Source organism: Cebidichthys violaceus, unplaced genomic scaffold (assembly GCF_023349555.1).
Source record: "Cebidichthys violaceus isolate CVI_PGR_0920_01 unplaced genomic scaffold, fCebVio1.0.p SCAF_11, whole genome shotgun sequence".
In the NCBI taxonomy this organism is placed as follows: Eukaryota; Metazoa; Chordata; class Actinopteri; order Perciformes; family Stichaeidae; genus Cebidichthys; species Cebidichthys violaceus.
The window spans coordinates 15121589-15146064 of record NW_027176274.1 but is presented as its reverse complement, the minus strand read 5'-3'; the positions used below and the strand labels follow the sequence as shown (position 1 = coordinate 15146064).

The window sequence follows — 24476 nt, the reverse complement described above, 5'->3', positions numbered from 1 at the left end:
GCCCCTCGGGCGCCGACGGCAGCATGTACTGAGTAGATTCTGCTGCCGCACACATTTCTGGACACAAGCAACTGAGGAGTGAGAAGTCTCAAACAAGAGTCGTGCAGGAGCGAGGGGCAAAAAAGCCGAGAGGAGAAGGGGTGAGGGGTCCTCACTGGCATTTATCCCCTTCCCTGAGGCACTTTGCAGAGTGTTGGCCCTGCAGCAATGCTGAAGCCATCTGTGGGTTCTCTCAGCAGAGGCCGCGTAAAACAAGACGTGTGCTGAGGTTTGACCTTTCACGGTCCTAACTATAATATTATCATAAGACGAGCGGTCAGATTGCACTCTTCCCTGTGGTGGGATTCAGTGTCCATATGAAAAGGCGATGAGTAAAAACCCCATGTGGCGTTACGTATTCCTGTTATCCAGGTTTGGTCATATCACAGTCAATGTTTCTTTAATGACAGAAGCAAACTTTTCCCAAAGAAATCCCTCGCTCAGGTACCACCACCTCTCATTACATAAGGCCAATTGAAAATAATAAAAATGTATGAATGCTAAAAAAAATTCATATGCTTTGAGACTTTAAAGTCTGCCAGTCTTCTCTTTACTTAGTTGTAGAGCAAAGCCTAATTCAGCTTGTTTGCCCACAGGAAACCTCAAGCAACACTGAAAACCAGAATGATGACGTAATAGACTAATGTCTTTAGGAAGTGGCAACACCACAAGTTAGCGCAGTGTCAAGGATTTGCTAAACTTTGTGGCTGAAATTACAGTGCAAATCTCTGAAACATTTAATGCAGCCAGGGATAATATACAACTATCTGTCAATACTAAAGGGGGGGAGCAGCTGGCACTAATTGAGGGAAAAGAATTATGGGTAGTAGCTGGCAGTGTACATCTCTGGCTTGAAGCTTGCCAATACCCATCCCAATGGTGCCACAATGAGGCTCAGGGGTAGTAAGATACTCTGGCTTTGGGACAGAAGTGAAGTTAGGGAGTCAGATATCCCTCTGCGGGTTGCAGAATGCCGTTATTAATCCAAGTAAATCCATAATATAAAAGAAAACAATCTACGAAACCATAACATCAAATTCAAACAGACGCAAAGAGCAAATCTGCATATGAACACGTCCTGTCTCATTTTTATGCAGTGAGGTTGAAACATGAGTTCTTTGTTGCCAGGAATCTGCTGACAAAGCTCAATAGATTTACTGTAGTTGCACTAATAAGTGTGACCAATGTATTGTATTGTTTTTCCAGTTCCTTGACAAAATGATGGAAATGTTTGGCTATTTGTGAGTAAAACACTCAAGTCTGGTCCTCACCTATTGGCCACTAACTAACAACGTCTTCAGTGAATTGCTCTAACAGTCACACAACAGTCGATGCTGAGAGAACATTACCTGTTTACATTCTTCATCTAGACTTTTTGAGTCAGTCAAAGGATTCTAACCTGCATCCCTCCACAGCACAGCTAACCCCTTTGCTTTTGATGCTCTGGGAAAATTAGAGGTGACTTTCTAAACTGGGATTATTTGTCGATCAGATCAATCATAATAGTTTGGCTTCAGCGATTCTGAGTAAAATTAACTGCAAGTAATGTATCGCAAAATGGAAAAACTAAATAGAAATGAACAATTCAAGGTTCCCATGAGTTAAATGCTTGATCCGTGCACAAAATGTGGAAAAATACTTTAATTTTTATGTTTTGTTGGACATCATTTGAACAGAATGAAAACAACTCAAGTAGCTGAGATTATTGAGAATAATCAGATGCGTTAAAATGAGTCGGCTGTTTCATAGATATTGCACCGCTGTGATTTCTTTGATTGAGGTGTCTTCTTCTTACAGCTCTAAAGGCCTCAGCAGAGCTTTAGCTTCCTGGTCTGTAGAAGGAATGTCAGACAGGTGTTGGAGAAACGGTCGTCCGTGGATGCAGGTCTGGTTGCTCCCAGCGAGCTGCTGATCCATCCGTAGAACGGTGTCCTCCACATCTTCCCTGGACAAATTTGTAGGTAACTGACGGGCAAGTCGTACTGCTTCACCCTGTGAGGTGAAATATACAATTCAGATATATACACACATATATATATATATATATATATATATAATAGAGCTAACAGTTTATCTTAATTCATAGCGTCTCTCACTTGCAGGTAGTTTGTGACTTTAAGTGGCCGGCACTCCTGCACGGTCCGGGCCTTCCTGTGAAGAACTGCTGTCAGGATCTCCCTGAGGTCCTCCACACCGAGGAAAGGCACGCAGTCTGCCATAGCTGTCACTTCCAGATGTCTCTCGGCAGACGTGAGGCCTGGCCAAAACAAGCAGAAAACAAGGATTAATATACTCCAGACGCTACTACTATCTCCAGGAAAGAATAATAAATAAATATTGTGGTTTACGGCTGGAATGATGACCAAGTCAAACAAGCGAAGGGCCAAATGGAGTGTTAAATGACTAATAGAAGCCCCAGCAGACTGGAAGGAAGTTGTCTTGTAGGGTGGAAGAGTGATAGCTTCTCATTTCATGAGGAAATACTGCAAATCATGCACAATTTATATTTCTGACACACGACTTTGGATGCAAAATGAACGGTCAGAAAGGTACGACAAAAAACCTGGATAAGTCGAGGTAGGTATAATATTTTAACTTAAATATTTCTGTGCTGTTTTAAAAATGTATGTAGAGAGCAATAACTGACAGAAACACATCAACTTATTGTAATAAAAGTTTTGAAAAAAAAAAAAATCCTAGCTAAAGGATGGGATACGCAGCAGAGGTTGTGCAACGAAACCACCTTATATGTGCCGCTTACCTTGCACCCCACTCACACGCACACCCACCGAGGCTGGCAGTGCCAAATGAAAATTCCTTGAATTTCTTAAAGGGCAACCATTCTCAACACCTGCACACTGGGGTACAACCCCACTGTGAGACCACTCAGTCCGGCAGACAGCCAATGTCAACTGAGGTGAACCATTCCAGCAACAAAAACAACCAATGCTCACAGGACACCGTGCAAACGAACAGAGAAATAATGTCACAATAATGATGACGAAGCCGACAAAAACAAGTTTAATTGGAGTAATTCTGGTTTATTCTGACATATTTATAACTAACATCACCCTGACTGATGAATTCATTTATTACAGTATATAACATGACTAAACTACACTGATGTACACTGTAATTATCAGACAAATCTACCTGTCAATAGAAGGACCATCTTGAAAAAAAAAAGAATATGCTCAGTATAAACATAATTCTGCTTTCTGCTCAGGTCTTTGCATTATATCTTATATTAGCTGTATTATACTAACTTGTTTTCAGATACCAGATTTTTGGTTAATATGGCTGATTACTCAGTGTGTTAAATGATAAAATATGTGCTCAGTTCAAAGATAACCTGTCACAAAGCTTTACCTTTCTCTTTGTATGTGTGTGTGAATAATGCTGTGGTCAATGTACATAATATATTAAGTAGTCATAACGTGTTATTATTTACACTTATCCTGATCCATTATATAAAGACAACCCTAAAAACATACTTGGTGGTTTGGTCCTCATGATGTAGAACTTCTCTATTTCATCATTCATAGTTTTTCATGATGGACACGTTTGTTGAAGGAATGGGAATATTTAGTTGTATCCACAACGAATCTGACAGACAGAGACTCTGGCCTGTTTTCTGATTGACCGGTTGTGTTAGACTGTTTAAGGGCTGTACCACTTTGTAAGCAGGTTCAGAGGGACACAAGTGGCAAAGGAACGTTCATTTAATCATATTAGACTGCCTCATACAACAGCGTTATTTACAGTGTACCTGGAGTGAGTTTGATTTTGAACCCATTAGCCACGAGCCTGCGATCGCAGAAGAGGGCCCCTCCGTTTAGCTCTGGGCTTTGTTTCTCCATGTTGCACAAAGCCTCAGTATATTCAGCCCCCCCCAGGCTTCTATAAAAGAGAGACAAGGAGATGTTTAACATACAACAACTGTGTGTTTTGGGAAATTAGAAAAGCCCTAATAGAAACCAAGGATTACGATTTGTTTATCTTAAAAAATTGTCTCTAGCATATATGTAGGTAATGAAATTGGATGAGTGTGCAGTTCTGCAAATGGTTGGCATTTTGCTGGTGAGAAGTGGCTGATACCTTACCCATCTGTTAACTGTATAGGGTTCTGGAGACTCACTGCTGGAAGTATATTATTCTCTAGGAGTCTCTTAAACAGCAAGGCCTCCTCCACTCGAAATGGGTTTAACAACATGAGCCTCTGACCGTATAAAATGACCCAGGCGCTCTGAGAGGCCAGCCGGTTTACAAGACGGAGGCCCCGTGGCACTGCGCTGCTCTGGGATGAAAGGCGCTGAAGCTGCAGCCGAAGGGCAGCTATGCTGCAGGGGAGGATCTGCGAGGGCTTGGGTGCAGGGTTCCTCATCTTCTTTTGGGGCTGTGCAGAGAAGAGCTGGTCCAGCAGCTGCTGGTTGGACAGCGGGGCCTTGCGTTTCTGGCCCCTCGGGGTGCTCACACTCGTCTCTCTCGGCCCTTCAGCCGAGGCCAACTTGGTCCTTTGGTCGTGGTGCTCCAGGTGTTTTTTTGCCTTCTCCTCATACCTGCAGAATTCAACCAAGTCTCTTTGAGTTACAACAGTAGTGACAACCCTTTCAAATCTATTCCAAGTCACCAGTCCAGCAAGCACTGATTTGGATATTTGTAAGGCAAAAACATGCCCAAGGTTAAAACTAGGCTAAATTAAAAAGGGCACTCCATTTTAGACATGAACTTCAGTTTACTCATCTCCAGGAGTATGCTCTGTGAAAAACTGATGTAAAATGTCTTCTGTAACTCTGAAGAGAGCTCTCCAAAGATTCAGAGGAAGAAACCCAAATGATGTCATCAGGGTAACCTTGTGTTCGTCTTGACATTTTTTAACAAAAAGAGCATTTTTCGAGCTTGACACATCAACAAATGAACCTGTTGTCTGTTGTCAGTCCCTCCATAATTAAGTGCAATACTTAATTGTCTAGGTTATGTACCGTATTTGTTTCAACAGCATTTAAATGACTACACTCCAAAATAGTAGTTGAACCAGTTTCACACTCAAATTAGCCATTTAAAATGCAGCTGAAACAGCAGTAACATGTAACCCAGGCATCTAAGTCCACCTAAATAAGTGATACAGATCTCTAAGAGCTCTGGAAAATCTTGTTGTACAAACATGTGTGTTTAACTTCTTCTGTGTAGCACAGCGACTAAGCTGCCATCTGTTCCTGTCCACGAAACTCGTGTTTCCATAGATCTTCATGTGTTAAGCATTAGGGCTTACACTTCAGCACCCCATTATTCAAAGAACCTGTTTCGTGAACTTGTGCAAGTGTAATTCCTAGAAGTGGTGTGCCACTTACCAGTGGCGGTGAAAGAAGCCAAGCGCTGCCACATCTCGTTTCATGTTTAAGACAGCAGTTACGGCAAGGCGGGATTCTAAACAGATGTCTTTTTCCATACACTCTGCCATACCTTATATGAGGCCCCAGCTACTGCTGACGCACACGATCCAACTTTGTAATGACTTTAAATTGGTATGCAGTGATCTAACGTAACTGGGTTGAAGCGCCGTCAGCGCTGGGTAATAGTGTTGTTCTATGATGCTACTTGCTGAGTAGCTCAGTGGATGGAGATCGGCGGGCATCTGGACCATTCTAGAAGTTGCCAAAGAACGTTTGACGAGATTCAACTCTCATCCTATTTCATAATTGGCTTTGATACAATCAATCGATTGTAAAACTTAAGAGCTGGTGCTGTGCTCTTTGACTCTGAGGGAGCGAGGTTTGAAGAAAAAAAACAAAAAACACCCATTACCTCCATCTGTTCTGTGCCAAATCTGTTCTTGACTGGCCAACTATGTGTCACTCCTCATACCACTTGTGAAGTACGTGTAAGTGAGATTTTAAATGGACAGAGACGGCAGCCTGAACCTGGAAACAGGACAGTTAGATGTAAAACGTATGTTGTGGTTTCTCTTTAGATATCAAGAAATATCAGACTGTGAAGAATCAGTTCATAGCAGTCTTTGTCTCTGAAATCGTGTCATAGTGTCTCTATAAATGTCTCTGTTTAGGGAATTTTGTAGGTATGGGAGATTAAGACAATTGCAATAATACATTAAATAAGTAATCACTAAAATCTGCCACAAATGTGAGAAACATGTATTCTCTGGTTATGGCAATCTTTGGAAATAGACGATATTTCACCATTAGTGATACCTGTTAATGTACCGCGGTAAATGGCATCCACCTAATCCCCTCTTAGACACTGGAAACTAGAAACACAGCTCATGTCAACAAACTTTCCAGACTAGGCAGTACACATGCAAACGACAGGTCAGACCCCCCCCCCCTTTGCCTTGCAAGTAAAAAGAAATGGAAACAACTGCTTGGAAAGGTGAAGGTCTGGAAACTCACTTCTTACGGTCTTCCTCCCTCAGATTTTTCCACCTCTCGTGAACGGCGACGCTGATATCCTGCAGGCCGGCTGTGGGTCTCTCCCTGAGGACCTCTGCTCTGGCCTCCTTCTCGAACAGGGCGGCGGGAGACAGCGGTGCCCTCATGGCGCGGTTGCTGATCAGGTCGTAGGCCGTCAGAGCAGCCCGCTTCTCCGTTATGGCGTTGAACATCTTTTTGTTTGGGCCGCTCTGACTCTCGATCTCATCGGAGCCAGAACGACTGCTCATCGAGGGTTGATGGATTTTGACGGGCCGCAGGGGTTCTCCCGACGCGGGGTCGGTCAAAGCCGTCCCCCGGCTCCAGTCCGCAGCAGATATCTGGCCTTTGCTTGAGTCTGCACCTGACACAGCATTGTCCTCGGGTCTCTCTGCTAAACCCATTCCTGCTGCCTGAGCACAGCTCTGAGCCGTCTCATCGGCACAGAGAGAAAGGTTAGACTCAAGCCCAGCTGAGAACTGGTTGACAATCCAGTCCTCTGCTACAGAGGAGGAAGAGCTGCCGTTTGAGGACCGGCGGTCCAGTGGAGCATCGGTGCTTCTTGCTGTTGACAGAGCTGCGTCCCCATGTTCAGGTGCATTGTTGAGGAAGTTACCGTGGCGGTCGGCGAGACCGTCGTCCCTCTCTACGCTTTGTTCGTTGTCCGGTCGTGAGGCATCAGTCCGTAAAGTGCTAGGCTGAGAAGAGGACTTCTCACGGCCGAGCTGCTTCTCAGCTGGGGGGTCACCATCGGGCCGATAGCCATACAGAGAAACCAGTAATGCGTCTACTGCGGTCAGCACAGCCTCCTAAATTTCAAAAGTATTGACGATACACAGAATGTATTATCCAATCACATCTGGTAGGCTCGAGTCTTGGTCTATTCCCCCAATAAAGCAAGGCTGGAGAATGACTTGAATTTTTTCCGACAAAATTCTATCCGATTATAATGAATTTCATAGCTACCTTGTTATGAAGAAGAACCTGGGTCTTGTCCGGTGTCAGATTGACGTCGACTGAGGATGGTGGAACCGTAATTTTAAGCATGGCGGTGGGGTAGCGGTTTCGGGCTGCGTCACCCGGATACTGAGCAGTGTAGTGTTGACGTAGCAACTGATGATCGATCACACAGTCCAACCAGGATAAAGTGTTCAACAAGAAATAAAAGAATTAATTAGATTCAAAAAGTGTTCGTTGTATGAATTGTGTTGTCTTGAGTGATCCAGAAAGACTCTACCTTCATCACGTCTTTTTGGTGGACAGGCCGGTTGTTGACATATATAAATGTTTTGTCAGGGTTAGATGAGCTTGTCGAAGAGAAATCCGCTCCAGGCTTTGGAAAAAAGCCATCTAAAACAATCTGAATAAAATAGGAAACTATGATAATGTTAAACAGATAAGCACAAAGCTGGTAGCATACAGAAACTAGGAAAATATGACACGACAAGGCAAATAATGGTCGTCGTAAAGGGCTGAATTTGACGTTTTCTTAAATGAGACCTTCAGGCTTTTTGCAAACACTTTCCAATTGACATGCTCAGCAGCCGGCTGGCACAGCGGCATAACAGTGTAACTACTTGAAACCTGGACGTGACATAAACTTTACCGTCACTACGTGTTCAATGAAGACGGCACGGCTGAGCCATTCTGCTGACGGCACAGCTGCACATCTGGGAATGAGGCCATTAATTCGGGTTGTGCGCAAGCAAACACGCACTCGGCACCGGTCATAGCATACTGTACATACGCTGTCACGGTATAATGAGAACAAGAGGGGAAAAAAAAGCTACATTCCTTAAGAGGCTCGCTACACTGATCTCATCAACGTCTTTAAAAGTTCTTGTCCGAACATCAAACTTCCTCTCACAGTAAATTTGGAAACAATCAAGAAAGACGGGCAGTTTGTGGGTTCCTCTCGACATGCAGGCTCCAACATGTCGTACACGATTACCTTTCACCTAGAATCATGCCAGAGGCGGTTCTCATGAGCTCAAACTGATGACTCGACACAAAACCGAACAAATACACTTAAAACTCCATTATTAATGTAAGCTAGTAAGAAATCATGGAAAGCTAGTAATGTTCTACAGATTGTAGGCGGCGTGGCTATGCCCCCCCCCCCTCCCCACACACACACACATGGCCTAGGGCTCATTATTAGCAGCAACACACGCTAATGAAGTTAATAAATGAACTGCTGTTTCATGGTCGGGGGAACATATGCTTCTCTCTATTCCTGCTCATTAGGGTCACTTTATGAGAGCTCGAATGGCACCTCTGGCCCCAAAGGGCTGCGGCTGTGTGTTGTCCCGCAGCACCAAAAAAAAACAAAAAACGAGTGTCACATTTTGTTCTGCAGAGGAACAGCTCTTACAACTCTCCCGGAGCGAGGCCCCGGAGAAATTGTCAACCCGGTTCCGTTGATCACTAAGGGGACAAAGAGGAGGAACGTTCTCTTTGGTTGCTAAAGGGAGTATGAGGGAAAAGGTGAAAGGTCGTCCTCATAACTGGGCACCAAGGTGCAGCAGCAAAATAACAACAACAAAGAGGAAAATGAGAGAGAGAGAGAGAGAAACAGGGTGAAAAGGGCTGCTCCACATCTGTCAGGCTGGATTAGTTGGCAGCCGAGCAGCAGGTACGAGCCGCATGACACCTACCGTGACCAAGCAGAAAGTTGCCGCTCGACAATAATTCAATTACGGTCAGCACAACAAAGCTTAGCTAACGAAAATCACTCACACTTCATCAGGAAAGAACTCAAGAGAAAAGGGCAAGGGAATAGTTGGCCAGCCACCAGCTGACCACATCTGCTGGCTTCAGACCAGGCGTTGGTGATGAGGTTAGCTCACGGTCCAGTGCGTAACGTGCATGCTCTCATTTGCTCTGCAAAAAGTATCCATCTTAACCAGGCTTTTAATGCAATAGTGAGAGCTACAATTAGACGTTTCTAAAGCAAGTAAAACAAAGAAGACGTTGAGTCATCATAATTTATTCCCAATGCACTTCAATATATTTTTCAAACTTGTTTCCAAGTTCTTTTCTTGTTAAGCACTTGGACTTGTTGACAATGACCTTTGTTAAGGGGACAAGTGTGTGCCTTATGAAGATGAAGTGCCACAATGGAGGGCAGGGGACATGGGAGCCACAGTATGAGAGCAAAGAGTGTGCCCGTGACTCCTCGTCGCCTCTCCACATTCACTACATCCTTTTTTCAAAGGAGACTTTGTCCAACTGAGCAATGGTCCATGTGAGACAGTCAGACAGGGTTAGCTACAGCAAAACTATATCTCTTCAGTTAAATTCCTCCTGTTTGTTCTTAAATATCTACAGGCAGGGCTCGGCAATAAGGGTTGCAACGTTGGTAACCATTTTCTAGAAATTGGCAACCAATTCTTGGCCTTTGGTTGCCGTCAGTGGCAACTACTTTTTAACATATAAACAATAGCCACAGCAAACAGGAATGGTTGCACCCTAAAATATGTATTATTTTTTGTATATATTTGTTAGTGATATTTAAATATTGGATATTATATATTTGGAGCCACATGATGTGGTGTTACCAAACATATTTTTAAGTTTCGGCAACCAAAAGCTGATACCTGGTTGCCAGCCTGGGAAGCACTTTTAAAAGTTGAGCCCTGATAGCCCCCCCCCCATCAGTAGCACCTGAACTCTACCAAATCACGACAACAACTTTGCCGCCATTTTTTACAGACAAAATTCAAAAAAGCAGGCAAGCTGTCAGTGTCTCCGTATCAGGCAAAGGGTCCATGTCATCAATGCGTCCTCTTAAAACCAATTCTATCTGCATGACACAATTTGATCCCATCAGCCGTAACGCCTAGGAGGAGATTGTGTTACGTTTAAGTTCTTCCTCCTGCAGCCTTGACATTCTTCCCCCAAGCTTTCTAAAGAATGTTGTTAATTGCATAACACCAGAGCCCCTGGAAATAGTCAATACCCCCCTCCTTTCAGGCCATTTCCTCAAAATACTGAAAACAGCAGCAAATCAGGCCTCTTTTTGAAAAGAACAATCTTGACATCTCAAACTTGAAGGCCCATATCAAACCTCCCACTTCTCTGTAAAATCATACAAAAAGCTGTTTTTCCATCAGCTCAATATCTTCTTGAAACTAAATAATTGTTTTTTTTTTCCCAATCTGGGTTCTGATCACATCACCACACAGAGACTGCTCTCATGAAAGTCCTAAAATACATCAGACCTCTGCAAGGTCTCTGTCTCAGTGCCGCCGGATCTCAGTGCTGCGTTTGACACAGTTAACCATAACATACTACTGGACTGACAGGCAAACTGTGGGACTCTCTCTCTCACAGTCTCTACTGGTCTATACCTTATCTGCAGGATAGAGACTACTTTGTGTCAGTTGATCCTCACAAATCTGAACGAACAGCAATGACTTGTGGAGTTCCCCAAGGGTTCATTCTTGGTCCTGCTCTATTCAACATCTAGCTCGGGAAACAATAAAATACCCTACCATAATTATGTGGACGACGCACAGATTTACATAACTATAAAACCAGATTAGTATCAATCTCATCTGAGACAGGCTTGCTCACCTTCCCCTGGGGTCAGAACCATAGCAGAAGCAGCTTTTAGAGCACAGCAGATCTGGAATAAACTTCCAGATCACTTGAGGTCTGCCCCAAACTTTTGTTCTTTTAAACTGAAGCTCAAAACTTTTCCGTTTGATGCTGCTTTTCCCGAGGTCATTCTGCACCTCTTAAATCCTTTAAATCTACCTTATTTATACTGTTTATTCTTATTTTTTCTCTCTTTTATGACTTGTCTTATTTTCAGTTGTACTTGTTTTGTATGTTAATGCTTAGAGCACCTTTAATTGCCTTTGTGTCTGAAATGTGCTATATAAATAAACTTGCTTTGCCTTGATATCAAACCAAAAGAAAACTGTAGTTTTGTTCATTTTCTCTCTCATCTCTGCATATTTGCCCTGAACTAACCTCTGGTTGCTCCTGGTGATGGTGGCAAGGGAGCAGGTTGGCAACGGCGCCGGCTCCCAGCGTAGCGAGGAGGGCACCTCTGTGATCGGCCACCATGGCCTTCTGCCAAACCCCCACCTGCAACGACATGATACCAGTCAACTTCCATGAGTCCACATCAAGCGATTCACACAGCATAAACACGTGTCAAGTTAGTAACATACATTTTGTTTCCATCAAGTGAGTCAGCAAGAGATGGACAAAAACCAGCAAAGCAGCAGAAGTCATATCAGTCTACGACCAAATTTAGTGAAGGGAACATAAAAGATGTGGAATGGCCGTTGTTGCCAATGTAAAAATGGAGTCCATTCCATTATTTCTAACCAAGAAGATCTGTTGGCATTATCTAAACTTCAAACCCAAAATGACACAAATACTTGTATATATATACTTGATATATTAATGTGAGTCAACATGCTGCAATAGTAAATCTCAGGGAAAAATCGCAATTACAATATTGGCTCAAAAACATTTAGTTTATACTGTGATTTTGTTTAGGGACCTGTGACACAAACGTGGATTTAAAAGGTCATATGCTTACATCTTTTTGGAATTACGTCGGATCAGAAATATCAATATGTTGACACCCACAACGTGTGGGAGAGTACTTTGTGTCCACCAGTGAATACAGTACCCGGGTGTTGATTTCTAAAAGCATGCACTCTGTTCGCAGGGCATGTCTCGGCTATTAAATACGCAATTTGGCCCATGTAAACGGATCAGTCCTGTAAACGGTTCTTGAAGAAGCTGTGAAACACGACACAGGCCAAATAGCAGAGTTGGAGATAAAGGATAAGGGCAACTGAGTGCTGATTGTACGAAATGGCTTCAGTACCTTCCTCTGACTACCTCTAAACTGATTTCTATGAACGCGTGGCCCCTCCGTGACCCACACCACCTATACACTCCTGTGTACAAACTGGCTGCAGCCTGAAACGGAATCCGGGGTTAAGTCCGCAGCTGTGTTCAGTGACTTACTCAGGTGTCATAATCAGCCAAATCAGAGCTCACAGTCAGCCATATTTGTGTTCGGAGCACCTGACGGTTACGCTTAGCTGTGTTGGGAAAGGGCATAAGGGATGGAAATGTCTAGTTGCTAAATAATTCCGCCGCTGATTAATCAAGGGTTATGCAATGGAACAACCCAAAATAACTAGCTTTTTTTTTTATTGTGCCCTCCAAAAGTCTATAACCCTGTGTAACCCAGGAGGCAAGTCATAAAAAGTGAACGAAAAGGGTTAAAAACATGCTAAAAAACTAATTTTCTGACATTGAGCTTGCACCAAAAACATGCAACCTCCATTTTATCTGATGACAATTGATGACTGATGTTGATGATAAATGATTAAAACTAAAATTGGACATTGTGGAATATGAAGCACTGTTTTGGTATGTGTGTTTGTTATATTTAGTTCAGCTTCTATTGACTACCTCACCCTCACCCAACAATCAAGTCATTCGACTGTTTCCATTTGGTAACGGACAATAACAAACACTCCTCATGAGCAATGTTTTAAAGCGATTTACACAGTGCTTTGCAGACACTACAATTGCAAACTGTCAATGTTGCAAGAGTCACATTTTTTTACGATGGAAAGTAAAATCATGATCAATTATTCATATTTTTTGTGGAGTCAAGGTGAGTGATATTCAGGCATGACTGCAGACATGTTAAAGGCTCTGACTTGGCAAAGTTCACTTCAACAGATCTCAACCAAACCTTTCAAAAGAACAGGGGACCTTTAAGCTGCACCTGAATGTCATATCAGTACATTGGTTACATACCAAAGAGCCCTTTTCATACATGCAATGTTCCTAGAGGTTAACATACTTTATCCCTAAGGGTATTTAACAGATACTCGTGCAGAAACTGTTGAAAGTCTTATCTAATTTGATAATAAATGAATCATTTAAGTCCTTTATTTAGTCCTAGTAAAATGCCCAACATTTTCTGGTTGCATCTTCTCCAATATGAGGATTTACTGCTTTCGCCAAGTGTTATATCATTATTTTTTGGGGTTTCGAATACGGGTCGGACAAAACAAAGCTATTTGTAGATGTCAGGTTGAGCTCTGGTAAAGTGTGATGGGGAATTGTCTGCAATTTTCTGACTTTGTGCTGACTGATTAAAAGTTTCAACAAATTGGATTAATCAGTAATACAAATGATTGTTAGTAGGAGCCATAATAAGTTCATGTACAAAACTCTGTTCAGGCAAGGTTGTACGTTTTTGAGGGTAATTAAAAAAAGTCCTTATAAGTCTTATTATTGTTCCTTAATAGCGACGGGTGTAATTTGTTGCATGCATGACATTTCGAGACGCGTTTCTTTTAATGACCTGAACTTTCATCAAGCAGAGCCGGCAAAGAACTCACTAACCTTTCTATCAAGTTAATCAATCTGTGCTCGCTTGGCTCGATAAAAGGTGTGTGCGTTCCTCAAGTGCTTCTACAAGTCAAATAAATATTTTCCGTCACACGTAACGATTTCACAGCTCAGAGACTCGTATTAGCACAGACAACAAAACAACAGGAGGCTGCAGACAATTACTGTCTTCAAGAAGGAGTTTGATTAATACTTTACCTAACAAGCTCCTGAATATCCTTTTATAACCTTCTGTTTAAGAGCTTTTACACGTTTGACACAGAACGTACATTATCATGAGTGAAATTTAGACAGGGAATTGGGAATTGCTGTTTTTAGGTTTTGTTTTTTTCATACATTGATTGAATGTCAAAGAAAACAAACTACCCTTCCTACCTTCGTCCAATAGCATTGTGAAACTGAGTTATATGTTAAATAAATTCATTTCTACAGATATATTTAAAAAAAAGATGCACTAAATCTCCATTTTGCCTATGCAGCATTAATCTCCATACAGACCATTTGTATTTAATGTAGAGTTAATAGTTACTCACTTCACTTTATTATTAGTACTTTATTTTGCTGGAAGCAACCATTTTTTAGCAAGTGCTTTATAAATATCATGTATTGTTAGTAGTAGCACCAGATGTAGTAGTAGTAGTAGTGGCAGTAGTAGTAGTAGTGGCAGTAGTAGTGGCAGTAGTAGTAGTAGTAGTAGTAGTAGTAGTAGTAGTAGTAGCGGCAGTAGTAGTAGTATCATAATGTTGAAGAACAATAAACTTCATGGAATCAAGCATACCTTTCTTCGCTCTTAGATCAATGTCATCGTTTAAGTTCGCCACACATGCAACACGATGCTGTAAATACATGGAATACTAACTAAAGCTGAGGGTGATTTTGAGCCAGTGACGATGGTTCATTTGAAGACTAATGAGGACATCTAGTGGATGCTGAGCACGGGGGACACGCTGTGTGAGCAGGGATTTAACCCCTGCATCACTTGGGACGTTTTGAGCTTGTTAATATAGATCATTTTGGCTGTGTTAATGCATTTGGCATTCATTTTGGCAAGGTTGTTCAGCATAATCCACTGAAATCAGAGACACGGCTACCAGAGTAGCTCTTGGAAGGACAATAGCGCAACACAGCAGTGTATTTAGTCATCTTTTTCAAACTACATCAGCATGTTGATTTCCCAACAAGAGGGGAAAACATTTTGGATCTGGTCTACACTACTCACAAAGGAGCGTACAAGGCCTCACCCCTGCCCCACATAAGACTCTCTGACTACATCGCCGTCCTGCTAATGCCAGCATACAGACCAAGAGTGAAAGTCTCCAGACCGGTTCTGAAGCCGGTACGGGTGTGGCCAGAGGGGGCCTCCTCCGCTCTCCAAGACTGCTTTGACACAACAGACTGGGGAATGTTTAAGCAGGCAGCCACATACAACAACCACACAGACATTGAGGAGTACACAGACACTGTTACTTCTTACATTAGTAAGTGCGTTGATGATGTGACCCATATAAAAAAACATCATCACTCGGGCTAACCAGAAGCCATGGCTGACAGGGGAAGTGCATCGGCTGCTGAGGGACAGAAACAACGCCTTCAGAGCCGGGGATGAAACCGGCCTGAGAAGAGCGAGAGCCAACCTGTCCCACGGCATCAGGAAACAAAAGAGGAATACTCAAATAAGATAACCTGTCACTTTAAAAGACAGCAGAGACACAAACCCGTGCCACAGATCTGCGACAGCAACATCTCTCTGCTAAATAACCTCGACAGCTTCTTTGCACGGTTCGAAACACAAAACAGCACACGTTCACACAAGACTCCGCCCCCTCCCCACGATCAGGCTCTGTGCCTGTCTGCTGCCAGCGTGAAGAGGACACTCTCCACTATCAACACCCGCAAGGCAACAGGTCCAGACAACATCCCTGGTCGTGTGTTGAAGGACTGCGCAGAGGAGCTCAAGGATGTCTTCACGGATGTCTTTAATACTTCTCTGAGACAAGCTGTTGTTCCATCATGCTTCAAGGCCACCATCATCATACCTGTGCCAAAGAAATCCACTCCGTCCTGCTTTAATGACTATCGTCCGGTGACACTGACCCCCAAAATCATGAAGTGCTTTGAACGGCTAGTCATGTCACATATCAAATCCATTCTTCCAAGGCTGTGAGCTCAGTCCACTGCTCTTCACCTTGCTGACACACGACTGCACAACAACCTACAGCACCGATCACATGGTCAAATTTGCAGGTGACACAACTCTGGTAGGTCTCATCACCGATGATGAGACCCACTATAGGAAGGAGGTCAGCCTTCTGACCACGTGGTGCAGAGACAACAACCTCCTTCTGAATAATAGCAAGACCAAGGAGATTGTTGTTGACTTCCGGAGAGGCCACACACAACACCCACCACTGACCATCAATGGTGCTGATATAGAGAGAGTGAGCAGCACCAAATTCCTGGAGGTGGACATCAGTGAGGACCTCTCGTGGACAGCCAACACAACATCACTGGCAAAGAAAGCCCAGAGGCACCTCTACTTTCTCCGCAAACTAAAGAAGGCAAGAACACCCCCCACCCATCATGTGCACTTTTTACCGAGGCACCATTGAGAGCATCCTGACAAACTGTATCACTGTGTGGGGCGGAAGGTGCACCGACTACAACAGGAAAGCCCTGCAGCGCATAGTGAACACAGCTGGAAGGATCATTGGCGCTTCACTCCCCTCCCTGCAGGACATATATGATACTCGCCTAACCCGCAAAGCGACTATGACTGTGCGCGACTCCAGCCACCCCTCACACAGTCTCTTCAGCCTCCTGCCCTCCTCCTGGTAGAAGATACCGGAGTCTCCATGCTCGCACCACCAGACTTTCAAACAGCTTCGTCCACCAGGCTGTCAGGAAGCTGAACTCTCTCCCTGCTCTCTTTTGAGACTCCCTATGTCTGACTGCTGCTAAATACAGAATGTATGTATGTTCGGCACATTGAGAAAATGACAATAAAGCTGACTTTGACTTTTGAGAAAATGATGACTCGTTAAAATACACCGATCATGCAGATCGACAGCTTAGATATGATTTATGCTGCAGGATTGGTTTCAAACAATTGTAATGACATTTTGATATCCGTTTTCCACCGTATAATTCCATGTACCAAACTACAACACTTTTACGATCAACTGTCATTTTGAGCTGCATATCACTTTAAGGCAGTTCTAGGACTGCTTGGTGAGTGACTGATGGAACTGTCATAATTTTTTACTGTAAATGATATATATAATGCATATATTTGTATTCTGCTGATTGAAAGCTGTCTGTCACCAGTGAAAGTTGTCGGAATAGATTTTTTCTTTACTAACTGAAAACGGAGGAGTCACTGACCTTATTGTGAATGAGTGTGAGCCTCAAGTCCGGTTTTATAATGGCGTAGGCCATCAGCAGCTCCTGTATTTTCTTCAGCTCCTCCTTGCACTTCTTGGCAGAGGAGTAGTACTGACGCCTCACTGGAATGTTCTTGAAAAGCTTCAGTGCACTCACTGTTGTGCCTATAAAACACAAAGAGCAGAGGTGTGCAACAGCTTCTGATGTAAAATGTACTTTTCGTGCAGCGAGGCTAAAGGACTCCGGTAGACAGATCTAACTGGACACTGGTCAAAGTGTGTTATTCTGAAACTTTTCATAATAAACACCAATATCACCTCTATAAGGAAGATTTTCACATGATCCCTTTAAAGAATTGTACATCTATCTACCGTTTTTTTCCAAGATAGACATGGCGATGCAGTTCTAGTTAAGCAGTGTACTTTCCATAAGTGTCTCTGTCTGTGACTACAATGTTCCACGTTACCACTTCATTATACAAAAGCAGTCCTCGATTATTGGTGCCTTGCCTTGACCTAAGTGAGACGGCTTCTGAGAGACAATCTGCCCAGTGAAGTTAAGTGTGTACTGGGTGCTGATGTCATCCTCCTCTGTCTTCGTGATGACAGCCACCTACAAAAAAAAAAAAAAAAGAGTACAATTAAACATCAGGTTGCCAACAAACCCAGTTTATATGTGCTGTATTAAACCAGGGTGTATATTTCATTCCTAATATATACTGATAAATCAAAAGGTCATGCTATCCGTTCATTAATATTAATGTATGCATGAGTGAGAACTGTTTTCTGAACTTTGCTATTAGCTCAGTGCATGTGCACAACTTACTGATCAATATATAATATAGAACTTCCGATACTTTTGTCCCATTTGGCTTTTTTTCTTTTGATCTCAGCGTAATATAATAATTGTTAAATACTTCTCACCTCGGCCACGGAGCAGATGGAGCCCAGCGCCTCCCCTCTGAAGCCGTACGTCTCCAGTCGCTCCAGGTCCTGGTCGCTACAGATCTTTGAAGTAAAGTGTGTCACAGCCATCACGGGAGTATCTTCTGCTTTGATTCCATGGCCGTTATCGCGCACTTCGATGCGGTCCAAACCGTAGTTCTCCTGCAAAAATTCAACAATACTTGTAGAGTGCCTGTGCAACTGGAGGGGAAATCAAAATCAGTACTTTGACTTGTGAGGATTAAAAAGCACACGCTAACCTGCAGAACAAATATATACTGTACTGCTATTCTCTAGCAATGCTTTATGCTGATATTTTACAAATGTCATTATCCATTACAATAGCGCTGATAAATAGGCAAGAAGACACCAATCGACAAGGGTGGTAACAATTCCAAAGTCGTGAGATGCAAAACATAAATGTACTCATGCATAGCAGGCATCACCAGCTCTGTTGAGACAAAGCCTCCAACAGACAACACTAGTTATAATTCATAATTTACTAATCAATCGTACTTTTCAAAATACATTTCTCCCTGTTCCAAAGACCTGTAGAGACCGTACCAGTTTAACGTCAATGCTCGAAGCCCCAGCATCCAGGGAGTTTTCCATCAGCTCTTTCACAACGTTCACTACAGAGGTGATGACCTGGGAGCTGGACAGCAGCCGAACCGTATCCGGAGGCAGCTGCTTCATGATTTAAGGAGCCTGTTGTGGAGAAGTCTGGATTTAGTTTGATACTTTTGAGTGTCACCAACAACATGACATGAGAATGCAGCCAACTTCAAAACTGTCACGGTTTTCGTGAGAGCTGTGGTTTCACATGCTGCAAAACCAGAATCTAAACACATTTAAACACATTCATGTCTAATTCTTAGGATTACATAACTTGATGAGAAAAGGTAATTCAACACTGCACATGGTTGTTGTTATTATTGTTGATGTTATCAGATGAGTTCAAATGTGACTCTGAGCCCAAGGGTCTAACCCAAAGAACTAAGACATGATAAACCAGTTTCATTCATGTCTATTAAAATACATTCGCATAAATTAACAAGCTTGATCTTGATTGAAACAGCGATTCAAGTCTTGATTTCTGGTTTCAAAATGATCCTTTATGGCAAAAATACTGATTTATTGCAGTCACCTGACAGAAATACTTTAACGTTACCTATTAGATTAGATTAGTGCAAATACCAGTTTACAGAAACACTCGAGTTATCTTATTTTAGTCAGAAACAATATAGAAACGTGATGTCATCTGAACACCACAATAAAATGGGTTTTACAGCATTGTTAGGTTAACATTAGCTAACTTAATTGCTATGAAACTTATCTGAGTTGCTTTGACTCGTTAACAAACAATTAAAACCCCACTTTCTTATAAACGTAAACAAAGTCCTATTAAGCTTAATATCAAAGATAATAAATAGCTAAATATTATTAGTTAGATACTGACTTGGACAATGCAGACCCCGTTGAATCGATTCATAAACAACAGACACGAGCCCCACGGCGGAAACGACCTGATTCCCGCCCCCTTCCTCAGACGTTGATTGGTTAGACGGGACATGAAGTCGGGTTCCGTCCCTAGTGGGTAATTTCTACCCTGAGTTTAGACTAAACGGTTTAACTTTCGGTAAGGCTAAATAGAAACCTAGCTTTTTGTTAGAATGTCATGCTAAAACCAAACACAGACAGCCTCTCACCAAACCTTACTTCAAACACATGTTATCTAAACGTCAACCTAACAACCTGGTTCATGTAACTCGTTGGTGTTGAGGCACAGCCTGAGTCAGGCATGTAGGGCATAATACCCTGATAAACATCGGAACCAGGACTACTTCCGCTCAGGTCAGTCTAACGACGTGCTGTCTGCGCTCGGGACCTGCACACATCAACAAGGACATAAACATTTCTCCCCATAGCAGTTTGTTTCTATACCTACCGCCACTGCTCGCTACTACTTGTAAGTTTGTAACGCTCGGTGTTTAATGTCACGCTTTTAACCCCATAACGCGTCTTTTGCTGTTTCTTTGCGTAATGACGCTGAACAACTCGGGCTAGAACAGTGGTGGTTTGGTCTGGGCTATGTACTGGTGACGGGGACCCGTCTCATGGTCTCATGTTTACACATCTAGTTACTTGGCAAAGCAAGCGAGACATTAAAGTATAGATAACATCGGCTTGCATTGGGTCACTGAGAAGTTTTATCAGCTTGATTTCATGTATTTGTGTGACTAAAGGAAATGTTATGTAAGCCGTACATTTAGCTATTGCTACGAAAAGTAGTCAGCGAAAGGACTATACTATTTGTGTTGCACAAAAGCACCCAATATTTATATGTAAATACTGTCTAATTATTCTTTCCAGTGGTCTTGTTAGTCCTCTAGTTGCATTTATTGTCAGGGCTAAGGTAATGTTAGACTGACTTACATTTGGTCCAAAGTCAATCAGATCAAGTATTGTCAGTCTGAGGGTAAAGTTCAGCTGCTATCACATTTAGACTGACAGGGAGGTCAAAGTGCTTTAATGACATTTAGATATTATCATTTGTGTCTTCAAATAAAGAGTTACCATATAGGAAATTCAAAATGATGCACCTCTGCTGTCCTCTGCAGGTAGTTTACTGACAGAGTATAGCTGATATTTTCAGGGTTCCTTATCATTGTTACAGGATTGTGGTAATTGGAGCCTAAATATCTGTTATAGTTCATATTATGTCAAAGTCTGGTTATGGGTATTGCCACAATCATTTATCAACACTTTAAGCTCTTAGAGTACTTTGACAAGTCCACACTTTTTTTAGCACAGCAACAAAGACCATTGGAAAAGAGTAATGTTTAATAAAACCATTTTTGACCCCACCGATGAGTCAGACAGCCAATGCCGAAAGTTCACTCCTAACAATATTACTACCTCAACTTTACTATTAACAGCACTACTTGTTTTAAGTAGAAGGAAAGCAGAAATCCAAATTTGGCACATAAATTTGATTTGTGACCAAATGTATGTATTCTCTGTTCACAGACCAGAATGAATGTGGGTGTGGCACACAGTGAGGTGAACCCAAACACTCGGGTCATGAACAGTCGAGGGATCTGGCTGACCTATGCGCTTGGTGTTGGAATACTTCACATTGTGCTCTTGAGCATACCGTTCTTCAGTGTGCCCGTGGTGTGGACTCTAACTAATGTTATACACAACTTTGTAAGTTACATCCTCACACTGTCACCAACTGTTGCTCCCCAAAACAATAATCATCTTGATGTTTTTTGATAACATTTTGAACACAACGAAGTTAGTTGTAGCCACACAGGACGAGTGAATGTCGCATGCTCAGCCCAACAGCCTGGTGTCTGTCACCTTTTTCCTCACTTGTGTGCGCTTGTTTAGATATGCTCTATATTTGGGGGAAGGCTGTCCTTGTGGAAGCCTGGTGCGTGACATAATACGACAATTTCCCCACTCCGCATGCGGTCTGTGGACAAAACTGACCTTTCATTGTTGCATGGCCGGCCTCAAAATGAAGAAACAAAGTCGCCGTGTGTGACATCATCAAGTAGTGCGAGCTCGAAGCAGTTTACAAGGATTGTGTATCGCAGCCAATACGGAAGGCTATTAACAGTAACGGCTGAGGTCAACTATAGCCTTTTGTTTCCCACACAATACAACTGCAGTGTGCCGATTATGCCTCGGCCGTATGTCAGCATTTAAGTTGCATTTCTTTTCCCTCTGTAATGCAGGTTTTCCATTTAAAGCTGCATTTTTGTGTTTTTGACAAAGGGGCATGTCATTGGAAATGAGTTGTCATTGCTAAGATAGAATATTTTGCAATAAATCTGCATCATTACGTTACATTACAGTCATTTAGCAGACACATTTATCCAAAGCGACTTACAATTCAGTTTCTATCACATTTCTACACCGTTACACAGCTACGGGAGCAATTTTGGGGTTAAGTGTTGCTCAAGGACACATCGACATGCAACTAGCGGAGCAGGGGATCGAACCGCCGATCCTCTGATTGAAGGACAGCCCTGCTATCCACTTAGAGACCGTCGCCCGCTTGCCATCATCCCGTCCTTTTTTTGTCTCTGCAACGTGTTTTGCACCAGGCAGCAGCTGCGTTGTTTCTGTTTAGATGCTTCTGACACTACTCTTTTTGACTAAAACACAAAAACTCGTTATTTAAAAAAAAATATTGTAATACTTTTTAAGGAGACAGGAAAGTAAACAGAGTTTTGTATAGAGCCAGAATCTGTAAATACTCTTAAAAAAAAAAATCTCTGCACCAGTCTAATTGGCTTTTCACACTTTTTCAAGATATCCGAGTTGATATCCAGAGTTGACTCTGGGATAAATTAGTCCCTTTTCTCACACATATTGTCCATCCTGGGTTAATCTAAGGCCAGAGGTCTAAGATCCACACTGCATTTCTGCTAGCCCCGATGTTAAATGTCCGCAGTAACGCGTAACTAATGTTTACATTCTAGAATGATGCATGACTACGCTTACACAGATTGGGCAACAAAAATGTGACAAAATTCTACTGTGTTTACTTCGGCGCCGTTTCACACGGGCAACTTTTGGCCCCGACCCTCGAGGCTAGCCCTGCTCCAGAGCACGGCTAACGAGCCCTAGGCTAAAGATGGTTAGCCCTCTTTGGAATGTGCCAGGATTGTGTCAGTGCGAAAGCTTTTTTTAGCCCTTATCCTGGGACTAAGAAAGCTGTCACACTGACACAATGCAGTGCAGTGAGAAAAGCCTTTTAGACGAAAGGTCAAACTCCTCTTTTACATTTGAATTTCCATATATACACTATTCACAGAAAGGAAACTCCCATGTAATCACACTGCAAGCACTGCACTACCGGTTGTTTTTGTCTCCACAGGGAATGTATGTGTTTATGCATGCGGTGAAAGGCACACCCTTTGAGACCCCCGACCAAGGAAAAGCCAGACTTCTCACACACTGGGAACAGCTCGACTACGGCGTGCAGTTCACTTCGTCTAGAAAGTTCTTCACCATCTCCCCGATCATTCTGTATGTATTACATGTCACATGATTCCGTCTTTGCACTGATTTAGACAGGAAACATGTATATAATCGTATAGATTTTCTCTTACTATTTCTTCTATTTTAAGGGATGTCGTGGTTCAGTTTTTTTTTTTAATCAACTCGTCTTGTTTTGCAGATACTTCCTGGCAAGTTTCTACACAAAGTACGACACGGCGCACTTCGTCATAAACACTGCCTCGCTTTTAAGCGTTCTGATCCCCAAGCTGCCGCAGCTACACGGAGTCAGAATCTTCGGCATCAACAAGTATTAATTTATTGCAAAAAAAAAAAAAAAAAATGCTGTGACCCACAGCAGCAGGAGTCGAAATGTCCGCGTTGTCCGTAGCGCAGACGTGTGTACTAAGTCGTACCGTTTGTGTAAACGTCACTGTCGTTGATTAGGTATATCAGGTTTAAGATGAAATGTTTAAAAAAAACAAACAGGAGTAGGTTTGTAGGTGACAGGATGCCATATGCATTACTAACTTATGTGAATATTTAACGATGTATTTTTGGCCTGCATAGACCTGGGCTGGCCCAGGAATCAGTGAGGCTTTTGGTTGAGTTTGTTTCTTTGCCCTCAATTCACACGGCGACACAAATTGTGAGTTTGAGTTCGTTTCTAGCCACAGAGACGTCCCTAAATGTATTTTTCAAAGATGTTTACTTCGTAAGGGTAGGGGCCTGTGGCTCACTGTTTATTGGTACACTCTCATTTTGTAATGGGTGTCAAACGTATTCATGCCGAGTGAAGAATAGAATCATACTCTTTTATTTGCACGATTTCCTCGGTATGTGAATCTTTTCTTGTTTGTAACTGGAACAGGGCAGGCCGTCTCCTTGTACATGTTTTGTTTTTTTTGTGAATGTTATGTTCTGTATGTTAAAGAAAAAGTCCTGTGTGTAGAAATGAGACAAGTTGTCTGGTTAAGTGTTTACTGAGGGAGGTCTACAGTATCTCTGTGATCAACTCACATTCATGTAGCTCCTCTATTCTAGATTGACTTTTTGCTACCATCAAGGCAGCTAGTCCTACTTTGTTTGGCCGTAGCTCTTGATATTTCTTCTTCTTAATCTTATTAAAACGTTTGTGCCCTCTACAGTGTTTCATCTCTTACTGTTGTGCATAAGCATTATCAGGGAATCTTACACATGGTTGTAAACTGACCAGTTTATGAACAGCTCACATCAAAGGTGGGTAGTAAATGCTCTATATTCATCT

At 42.5% G+C, this 24476-nt stretch overlaps 2 protein-coding genes across 2 annotated transcripts; one reads left to right on the top strand and one right to left on the bottom strand.

Annotated features, from left to right (window-relative positions):
* Positions 1–1662: 1662 nt before the first annotated feature.
* Positions 1663–19716, bottom strand: pms1 (PMS1 homolog 1, mismatch repair system component). The gene is made up of 13 exons (XM_068705100.1): positions 19653–19716; positions 18758–18901; positions 18173–18355; positions 17759–17861; positions 17250–17413; positions 11445–11561; positions 7702–7824; positions 7431–7577; positions 6447–7273; positions 4143–4598; positions 3809–3939; positions 2136–2296; positions 1663–2031 (listed from the first exon to the last, which is right to left on the bottom strand). Exons 2-13 carry the CDS (start codon positions 18887–18889, stop codon positions 1831–1833), a joined length of 2745 nt encoding a protein of 914 aa, XP_068561201.1. The 5' UTR covers positions 18890–18901; positions 19653–19716; the 3' UTR covers positions 1663–1830.
* A 332-nt stretch (positions 19717–20048) lies between these two features.
* ormdl1 (ORMDL sphingolipid biosynthesis regulator 1) lies at positions 20049–24354 on the top strand. The gene is made up of 4 exons (XM_068705099.1): positions 20049–20162; positions 21224–21403; positions 23088–23239; positions 23391–24354. Exons 2-4 carry the CDS (start codon positions 21230–21232, stop codon positions 23524–23526), a joined length of 462 nt encoding a protein of 153 aa, XP_068561200.1. The 5' UTR covers positions 20049–20162; positions 21224–21229; the 3' UTR covers positions 23527–24354.
* Positions 24355–24476: the final 122 nt, after the last annotated feature.

Coding starts and splice junctions, on each gene's coding strand:
- pms1 (XM_068705100.1), bottom strand. CDS start 18,889: ATGAAGCAGCTGCCTCCGGATACGGTTCGGCTGCTGTCCAGCTCCCAG. Junction 17,414..17,758: donor GCCGTCTCACTTAGGTCAAG/GCAAGGCACCAA, acceptor TGTGTTTTATAG/GCACAACAGTGAGTGCACTG. Junction 2,297..3,808: donor CAAAATCAAACTCACTCCAG/GTACACTGTAAA, acceptor TGTTTTGGCCAG/GCCTCACGTCTGCCGAGAGA.
- ormdl1 (XM_068705099.1), top strand. CDS start 21,230: ATGAATGTGGGTGTGGCACACAGTGAGGTGAACCCAAACACTCGGGTC. Junction 21,404..23,087: donor CTAATGTTATACACAACTTT/GTAAGTTACATC, acceptor TTGTCTCCACAG/GGAATGTATGTGTTTATGCA. Junction 23,240..23,390: donor ACCATCTCCCCGATCATTCT/GTATGTATTACA, acceptor CTTGTTTTGCAG/ATACTTCCTGGCAAGTTTCT.